At 39.3% G+C, this 9,779-nt stretch overlaps 1 protein-coding gene across 1 annotated transcript in view; it reads left to right on the top strand.

The window, feature by feature from the left end:
• The window catches only part of si:ch211-225h24.2 (testis development-related protein), a 15,082-nt gene extending 6,106 nt beyond the window's left edge, over nt 1-8,976 (top strand). Inside the window, exons 2-4 of the mRNA XM_010767132.1 lie at nt 194-250; nt 5,920-6,032; nt 7,112-8,976. Coding sequence (XP_010765434.1) covers nt 194-250; nt 5,920-6,032; nt 7,112-7,550 — 609 coding nt within the window. The 3' untranslated portion in view covers nt 7,551-8,976. The remainder of the gene's footprint in view (nt 1-193; nt 251-5,919; nt 6,033-7,111) is intronic.
• Nucleotides 8,977-9,779: the final 803 nt, after the last annotated feature.

Here is a 9,779-nt window from a genome sequence, read left to right as displayed (position 1 = left end):
AGAGCAGGTTTATTTTACACCTCTTAAAAAAAGGTTGCCTTCTCAGGAAAGCCTACACACACTCCACACACACACACATCACCGTCGTGTGTGTGTGTGTGTGTGTGTGTGTGTGTGTGTGTGTGTGTGTGTGTGTGTGTGTGTTTTGAGGGTGGCTATTTGTGTTAACCCACTTCTGCTGTGTGTGTCACAGGACAAAGACATAGAAGGAGAGGAAGAGGAGGAGGAAGCGGTCACTGCAGTCTCCAAGGTAAACAACTCCCCAGCTATTTGGACATCACACACAAACACTTTGGATTCCAAATTAAACTCACCAATCAAACATATACACTTGCCCAACATGCTCTTCTCACAAAATGCCATCACCATATTGCAATTTTGATATCACACTTTGATTGTGTAACCCTTCAATAATTGGTCTTGTGTAACCAGAATATCCATATCTTTGAATGTCTCAAAGCAGCTAATGCACAGGCAGTGTCTTATTGTCAGATAAGTGTTTCAGGGTGCAGCTAAGGTAAAGCAGCAGGGTGCTGCTGTGTTTATCTGTAAACACGCCAGCCTTTAGTTGTCATCTGGTTTTATCTCTAACCTTATCCATGGAAAGCGCTCTTGTTTATTGTTATGGCTATTGAATGTTTACTTGTACTGTTATCCTTAAACTGTGACGTCAGGTCACTGTAGTTTTGACTTGTTTTTGTATCTTATATTTGTTTAACCATCTTTTTCTTCAGGAATATTAACATTTTAATCACCTGGTGATGCAACCATATTGAAGAGAGAGTCAGACAGAGCAAGAGACTCAAGCAGTCAGAAGATCATACAAGTTTTAAGCAAACCCTAAGGCAAGCAGAGGTTAGTCAAACATATGAGGAAGAAAAGAAAAGAAAGGCAAAAAGCAAATTTCCTAGTTTGACTTTGGTTTAAGGAACTTTCTGTGATTGGGATTATCATTGTGTATCTAAATAGAAACTACAGAGTGCAGACCTGCGCCAAGGCCTTTTTTGTAAGTTAAATAATAAAAGGGAATTTTGAGATTCACTGAGCAATTGAGATCAGCTCCAAAAAACAATGAGTTCATCTTTGGCCCATTGTACATCCTTTCTCCAACTATCAGACGTGTTTCTTCTGTATTCCTGCTGACAAACCCAAATATTCTTACAAAAATATTTATTTTAGGATGCTAATAAGTTAAACTTTTGGTAAAGTGTACCAAGATATAGTTGATTGGCGCTTATTTAATTTATATATATATATATATATATATTATTGACACTTACGCTTTTTAATAATTCAAAGCAATTTAAACTGGAGAGTTTTAATTTTACATTTCTCTTAAACAACACATCCGAGTGAATGACCTCATGAGATTGGTTAGACAAATATATTCATAAATATTCCTCTATGTGCATATTTGTAATAATTACAAAAGATGTACAGTTAAGTTGAATACATCATTTGGCTCCTAAAACTGTGTGTGTTTTTGTTTGTATTGTTTGATCTACAGATTGTTAAGCATACAACAGTCTGAAAGTCCCCTGGGGCAAATATGTGGTTTATAATATTGGGTTATATAAATAATATTGACTTGGCTAGAATGAACAGAGCTAAATATAATTCCTAGCAACCAAGTTACACGTTGCTTGAGTCTTTACTACCTAAGGTATAACATACGTTTTAAAGGTGCAACCTAATGGAGTTCATCACAAATATGACACCATATTTTGTTAAAAATGTAGGGAGGACTTCGTACACACAGTGATGGATTTACAGATAGGTGTTGCAACCTAATCCAGAATTGCTTAACCATCAAAAGCTGACTGATGATTGTTGGAAACTAAACATACCATTAATTGCTCTGTGCGTTTAATGAGATAAATCTTACATCTCATGATCTATAGTGACGGAAAACAAGTCTTTACTCATATACTGTATGTGGCCATGTCTGAACTCTTCTGATCGTGTAAAGCTTGAGTGTCTGAAGTCTTCTGATCGTGTAAAGCTTGAGTGTCTGAAGTCTTCTGATCGTGTAAAGCTTGAGTGTCTGAACTCTTCTGATCGTGTAAAGCTTTGGTGTAAACCTCAAACACTAACAATGTATTGTCTTCGGACTCTGGCTGCCCTCTCGCATGTATAGCTCCTGTAGGTGATTAAGTTCACAGGACATATTTCACAACCTGTCCTGTTTGTGAGGACAGGGGTGGCTGGACTGGAGAAGGGAAGGAAACGCAGCATTCTTTCTAGGAGCCGGGCCTTTTGGACGGGAACAATCACCGTGGAAGAAAAACAAGTCTGAAAATAGCCTCAGACTGCTCTGACACCGTGAAAGTATACAATTCTTTCACCATAGGCAGTTTTATGCTCATATTCGGACACAAAAAGCCGACATGGACTCATGAAAGTGGAGTTTACCTTTCACTGTTAAAGGCTGATTATGTTTTCATTGTAAATTCTTCAAGCGGTACTTGCAAAACATTCTTGATTTCTGCGATAAACATATATTTCTTAATTTTGTAAAGCGCTAAAGGACCCATTTAGGAACATATAGCCTATCTGGCACTTAACCCCCTGTGAAACCACAACCTGTCGTTTTAGACTGGTTTGTTAGGCAGATTAAAGAAACAAGATAACACTTGTTTCTAGGTGAGGTTTAATTGGTTGACAGAATTTGTTACCCTTACTTAATCTAACTTTTAGCAAAATTGTAAATAAGTGTACCTGTTTTCTCATCACATTTATCAACCTAAATATAACAAAAATGGCTGCTTCTATGACAGCTTCTCAAAAGGGAGAATTTGCTGGATGCTGGTCTGTGATCTAGGGTTACCGTGTAGACTAAAAGATTAAGTTAATATTAGGGCTGTTCGATTATGGCAAAAATTATAATCTCGATTATTTGGGTCAATAATTGTAATTGCGATTATTAGATGCGATTATTCATTGACTTTGAAAACATCTATTTATTGGAGAAAAAGAATGTGAACAGTATGTTTTTAACAGTTGATTACCCTGAACTTTAAGTATAATTCAACTGAAAAAAATTATATAAAAAAGAAAAGTAATAATAAAAGAATAATCGTTTTATTTCGATTACGTTGTTTTCGTAATCGTTGCAAGCCATCATCGTAATCGCGATTTAAAATACGATTAATTGAGCAGCCCTAGTTAATATTCATGTAAGTAAATTCACTCCTCAAAAAAGCTTTAAATATGAGAAAAGATACAGTTGAATATTTTAGAATTTCATCCAAATTTCAGATCTTATTATTTTTTATTTGTGTTTGTTTACTTGAAAAAATACCCTAATCCACCTGCCTCCACATGTTTTTGTTTTACCTAAAATGGCCCTTATAAATTGGCAGACCAATATGGTAAAAAAGATATCAAGCAACAAGAGCTTCAGATGGATCAGAACCCATTAAAAGTACACGATGCTTATACCTCAAGCGGAGGCATTTAAGTCATCTCAAAAAGGCCTGATTGTTGTCTCTAAAAAAAACTGTATTGTGTCTGAAAACCACAATTAGCAGTATTTCCAAATTCAAATGCCTCTTTAATCTCCCAGCTTCCATCTCTGGAGTATGAATGGAGGAATTTGGTCCAATAAGAGCTCTATTGTTCTGCCAGGCGTGGAGCTGTAGGTAAAGCTCCCCCACACAGCAAGCCTCAGTGAGCTGCTTGGCTTACCTGCTTTTTGGCCGGAGAGATTACTGGGCACTGAACTGCTTTGGATCTTAAGGCCCGGAGGTTAACACTGAAAAGAACGGTGAATAGGAAGGCCTGTGTCTGTGCACACATGCATGTACACAACTGCATTTTAGAGACTGTTCATGCACAGATGCATCTACACACTGATACACTCAATCTGTTTTGGCTTCTCTGGATTTTGTTACTGCAAAGCTCGAAATACAGCAAATCTGATACAGTTTACAACACATAGGAAACAAGAAGCAGAGCGAGAAGAGAGACAGAAAGAGACCCCGGGTGTTGAAATATCTAAGCATATCTTTCTTGATAATTACCTCCTAGAAACTGCATTCTTGCCCTCTGGCATGTTCATGTTGAGGAGAGGTGAGATGAGGATTACATTTTCCGCTTATCAGCAACAGTGCCTGTCTCCTAATGAAATACCATGGTGTACAAAGTGCTTACAAATCCATCAAATGTCACATAGCTTTGGATATGAAAAGAAAACTTGAGTGAGATCAGGAGTAACTTCAGGAGTGTGTGTTAGATGAAATGTGGAGCTTGGGAAGCATGTAGCAACTAACAGATTGTGCGTGTTCCTGTTTGGTTTGAGAGATGACGGCTTTCATGTCCAGCTAGTGGTTTGCTTGTTGTAGTTGCTGTCACATCCTGTGTGTTGTTTGAATTGACCACTTTATATATAAATATATATATATATATATCCTTTATTTAACCAGGTAAAAGACTCATTGAGATTAAAATCTTTTTTCCAAGAGTGACCTGGCCAAGAAGGGCAGCATGTACAAAGTTACAACAGATAAAACACAGACATGACAGGCAGACAAATACAGCTGTAAAACACAAATAAAATGGCACATTAGCCAGTCAATATGCAAAGTAAAACAAACTATTAAAAATCATTCAAAACTGGCAAAATTTTAAAACGATTTTAGGATATACAAGCACTCACATCTACCAATGGTGTCGTGTTCTCTGTCCTTTAAGATGGACATGAATTCCCCCATAGTGATTCAATCTGAGAGTTTCAGCTCCTTCTGTACATTGTTCCAAGCTGCGGGGGCAGCATATTTAAAAGCTATTTTTCCCAGTTTTGTTCTCACTGTAGGAACCAGCATCTGAATAAAATCTTTGGAGCGCAGGCCATATAGACTTTCTCTTTGACACATATATGTGCAAATCTAGGAGGGAACCAACTCAAGCAGAGATTTATAAATGGCCAATTGGCAGCAGCATATAAAGTGCAATGGTGTACTCGATATCCACATCCAGTAATAAATCGTAAGGCACAATGGTACACAGTATCCAAGCTCTTTAGGCACTGGTTAGAGGCATTCATGTATAGCAGGTCACCATAATCTAATACAGGTAAAAACGTTGCAGATATCAAATGTTTCCTTGTCTGAAAAGAGAAACAGGATTTATTTCTGTAAAAGAAACCTAATTTTATTTTTAGCTTTGAAACAACATTTTCCGTGTGTAACTTCAAAGACAAGTTCTGTTCAATAAGAAATCCCAGATATTTGTAAGTAGTTTCTCAATAGGTAATAATATAGAGACAATAGAAACAATTGAGAGGTCCCAAGGTCAGGTGCTTCCATCAAATATTGTTCTGAGTTGTGAGAATGTTTTGACTACGGTAAAGCGAAGACAGGCACGGATAAGAGTAGGGGTAAACGTTATGGCCTTGACAGTTGACATTGGGAATTCTTCCCAAGCACACGAGCCAATTTTTTCCCCCATAATCGCTGAGGAGGGCGGTATCTGTGCTCGGTGGAAAGCAGCAAGGGCAGCAAGGAATTCTGATGTGACGGGGGAGACCGGGGGAGTTTCAGAGGGAGTGGAGGGTCTCCCACTGGAATGTGCCGTTCGTTTCTGCCAAGTCAATGCCATTCAAGCTCCCTGTATTTATTAAGGTTTTTGTACAACAACAATAAGAAGGTTGCATGATGAAAGATGCGTGGATGATTTAGATTTGACAGAAAAAAACATGTATTAGCTCAGAGTCAATGAAGTGCATTTGAAAATAACTCATATTCATCAAACTGAAAATAAGGCCGCTTTTCAACATTTCTGAGAAATTGACTTCAGCCTCTTTGGAAAGTAAATCAGCCACACACAGGGAGCAGAGATAAAAAGTTAACATGCAACAGATGCGGGTAATCTTTACAGCTCTGTAATTCAAAATCAAATGCGTCTGCCGGTTTCTGTCAGGAGGCCAAGGTGAAGAAGATCATGTCCAAGAAAGAGAGGAAGGAGAAGAAGATTTCCTCCAAAGACGACGAGCACTTCTTGTTGACAGGAGTTCAACTTGCCGACCGCAGAGGGTGAGTTTACACACACATTAACATGTCACCCCATGTGTCCACAGTGTATTGACATGTATTCATCACAAGGTAATGCATGCATGTATGTAGGAATTTAATCAGTGTGTTGTGATATATACAGTATATATATTACATTTCAACTATAAGGGGGAAATACAGTATGAATCAAACTAATCAACTCCAATCAACCCATTTTTTATATTTGTATGTTTGAATGTGAGAAATAATTTTCTTCGCCAGCAGATATGAACTTTCAGACCACTTGAGGAAGTAGAAGTACATGAAGAGGAAAACCTTAATTAACCAGCCGATGTGACAAACAACCGGGAATTCCTTTATAATGGCTCGCTGGGGAAAGTTCCATTCTCCAGTGTAACGATGTAGTACCCCACCCAGTTGGTCCTATTCATACTATAGATGAGATTCAAGTGAGAAAATTATCCGGAGATCAATATTTTAAGTCTTATCTAAAATGTTTTCTCCTGTGTTTTTTTTGCCAGGATAACCTTTGAGGTTGCTTTGATATTTTTTTACAAGTTGTAAATTATCTTCAAACACAAACATTTTATCCACATATTCTAAAGTTATTCAGCATAAATACTTGTTCATACCTGAAAAGTGGTGATATAAATAAAGATGCCTCTCTGCCAGCTTCACTTTGTGGCCATCAGCTACTTCCACTGACCCCCGCAGGCATGACTAATCAATCACAAGCATCAAAAAGGATTAACAAGTAAATAAAGACTAATAACTCTGGCAGGTAGACATATACTTTTAAAAGTTTTAAACCCTGTAATCAAACATCGTTGTAACTATATTCCTTTGTATTGCCTATTCAATTTTTATAAATATATCAACACATTTGAAACAATACACAAACATTTTTTTTCCCTAAAGGATCTTGACAAAAAAAAAGTGAACTTCGGAAGATTATCCTCGCATTTTTCTCCCACCTGGTGTTGAGTCACAAAAAAAGGAGACAAAACCAGAGATGTTTCATATTTGCCTCCCAGGGCTTCGAATGTTGTGCAACATCCTCTTTCTAACGTTATGCTCCTCTCTCTTTTTTTTTTCTTAAGGTCTCACAAGAAAAATAAGGAGGATGAGAAGGAGAAGGAAAAGAAGGACAAGCCAGAGAAGGGCAACTGTTTCTGGGAGAGCGTTACCATGACAATGAGGCAGATCTCTCCAACAAAAAAACTGGAGAAGATGGAGGGTTGGGAGCCGCCTCAGCTGGAGAACTTAAGTGAGACTGTGACCGATGACGTTCCAGAAGACAAGAGCCAGGAAGGGGACTCTCCGGTGCCCTTCCCCGACTCTCTGGGCCTCCCGTTGGAGCTGGCCTCCTGGGCGGGCCGGGGCCTCGAAGAAGACTCCTCCCGCTATGCTAATCTGTCGGACTCCAAGGATTCAACAGCTGCCGTCAGGTGGACAGACCGCGCCAAAGTCAAGCTGGCCGGCATCAGCAGGATGAGCAGAGGGATTGTGTCAGAAAGTGCTTGGGAGGGGTTTAAATAGGAGCCATATTATATTTGATACCCCTCCCTTCTCATCATCAAACCTGAACCAAATTCTTACTTGTCTCTGTAATCTAGTTCTGGACGAAACCGATGTCAACTGGTATTGAGATGTTGTTGTATAGCCATGAACACAACACATGAAGTTTGCTTATTTTTTAAGCTTTGACTTTCTTGAATACAAAATAGGTCACTTTTATCAATGGTGTCACTTTTGAATTACTGAAATAAAATACAACACATTAAAGCCTTAAACTACTGGACCATTTAACTGTGATATCCACTGGCCTTGCATTTACATATTTTATATCTCCAAAAATGTAGGAGATTGATTTTTGTATGATTATTGTGGCTGACATAGGTAGAGAATTAATGAAGAATATGCTAATCTGCTACTGAAGACTTTTTCACTTCCTTTCTGTCTTTGCAGTTACAGTATCTGTGTGAAGAGTGTAAGTCTTGAGCCTAAACATAAATATGGGCTTAAAATCTGTGCAATCATAAAACTGTATAAAATACTTTGAATCTGGAATATTGGTGTGAATGTGTGTTTGAAAGTAAGGAGGAACCAAGTTTATTAAGAGACATGCACACATCAAATTGTAGTAAACGAAAGTTGGCGTGGAAAAGGACATTTGAAGTTCTGTTATTTGTATCGTCTAGGAATAACTCAAAGACAATCCCAGTGTCATGTTTAAATCCAATGCTGAATATTATTTATAGAAATGTGTAAGGATGACCAGATTAAAGCCAAACTTTGTGTATGCTGGCTTCTTTAGAAAAGCAGTGAGTCCATGTACCTGGAAAGTGCCTTGTATCAATAGAATGACATCATGTGTTTGCTGTAAATTTGAACTGAACCATGAGCACAAAGCTGCTGAACTCATCACGATGTTTATGTATGTGCAGGTGGATCGACCCAGCATGCACTTGTGCTGCATCAGCCAGTAAGACACTAACTGGTTTCCATTTACAATCCCTGGCAACCAAAAGCTTGTATGTGTGTGCAATGTTAACATTGTAAAAACCTAGTGAGTTCTCTAATGCTGTTTTATATGTATATTTGATAGGACAGAAACAATGTCTTCATTTTTGTTATGATTTATTTTTAGGTGAGGTCACGCCACTGGTCTATGCTTTTTTTTCTTTTCCTCTTTGTTTCAATCTGTCTGCTGAATGTGTTTGATACTGAAGTCTACTTTGATGCAGCCAAAACTGTTCACAGATACAGGTCCACAGATGCCTGTATCCTCTATTTAGTCATTACAACTGGGTCAAACTTTCTCATCAGAATAAAGATCTAGTCTGAGTGTCTGGCTCTAATTTATCCAACAAATGAAAGTCTGGAGTAAATGTAACCCTTGATTGAACAGCTGGTTTTACTGATACAGTGGCCAAAACATAAACAATTGTCCCAATTGTCCAAGAACTTGGAGTTTCAGGCTCTGCACTTTCCCTCCTCACCTCATACCTCAAAGACCTCACCTACAGGGTAACTTGGAGAGGGTCCGAGTCCGACCCTTGTCAATTAACTACAGGGGTCCCTCAGGGCTCTGTTCTTGGTCCCCTCCTCTTCTCCTTGTACACAAACTCGCTCGGATCTGTCATTAGCCCGCATGGTTTTTCATACCACTGCTACGCTGACGACACCCAATTAATTCTGTCCTTTCCCCGCTCAGAGACCCAGGTCGTCGCACGCATCTCTGCTTGCCTAGCAGACATCTCTCGGGAGGATGTCTGTTCATCACCTCAAGCTCAACCTTGACAAGACTGAACTGCTTTTCCTTCCGGGAAAAGATTGTCCCACTCTTGACCTAACAATCAACATCGGCACCTCTCTTGTTTCCCCGACTCAGACTGCAAGGAATCTTTGTGTGACCCTAGATAACAAACTGTCCATCACTGCAAACATCGCTTCTACAACCCGCTGCTGCAGATACACGCTTTACAACATCAGGAGGACACGTCCCCAGCTGACCCAGAAAGCGACGCAGGTTCTGGCCCAGGCTTTCGTCATCTGACGCCTAGACTACTGCAACTCCCTCCTGGCTGGTCTACCTGCATGTTCCATCCGACCTCTGCAGCTCATCCAGAATGCAGTGGCTCGTCTGGTCTTCAACCTTCCTAAATTCTCCCACACCACGCCGCTCCTCCGCTCCTTTCACTGGCTTCCGGTAACTGCTAGAATCCACTTCAAGACACTGGTACTTGCGTACAGTGTTGGGCTGGT

The sequence above is a fragment of the Notothenia coriiceps genome, unplaced genomic scaffold, assembly GCF_000735185.1.
Source record: "Notothenia coriiceps isolate Sejong01 unplaced genomic scaffold, NC01 NC01_scaffold00004071, whole genome shotgun sequence".
Classification (NCBI taxonomy): Eukaryota; Metazoa; Chordata; class Actinopteri; order Perciformes; family Nototheniidae; genus Notothenia; species Notothenia coriiceps.
This window is presented reverse-complemented; position numbering and strand designations above follow the sequence as displayed.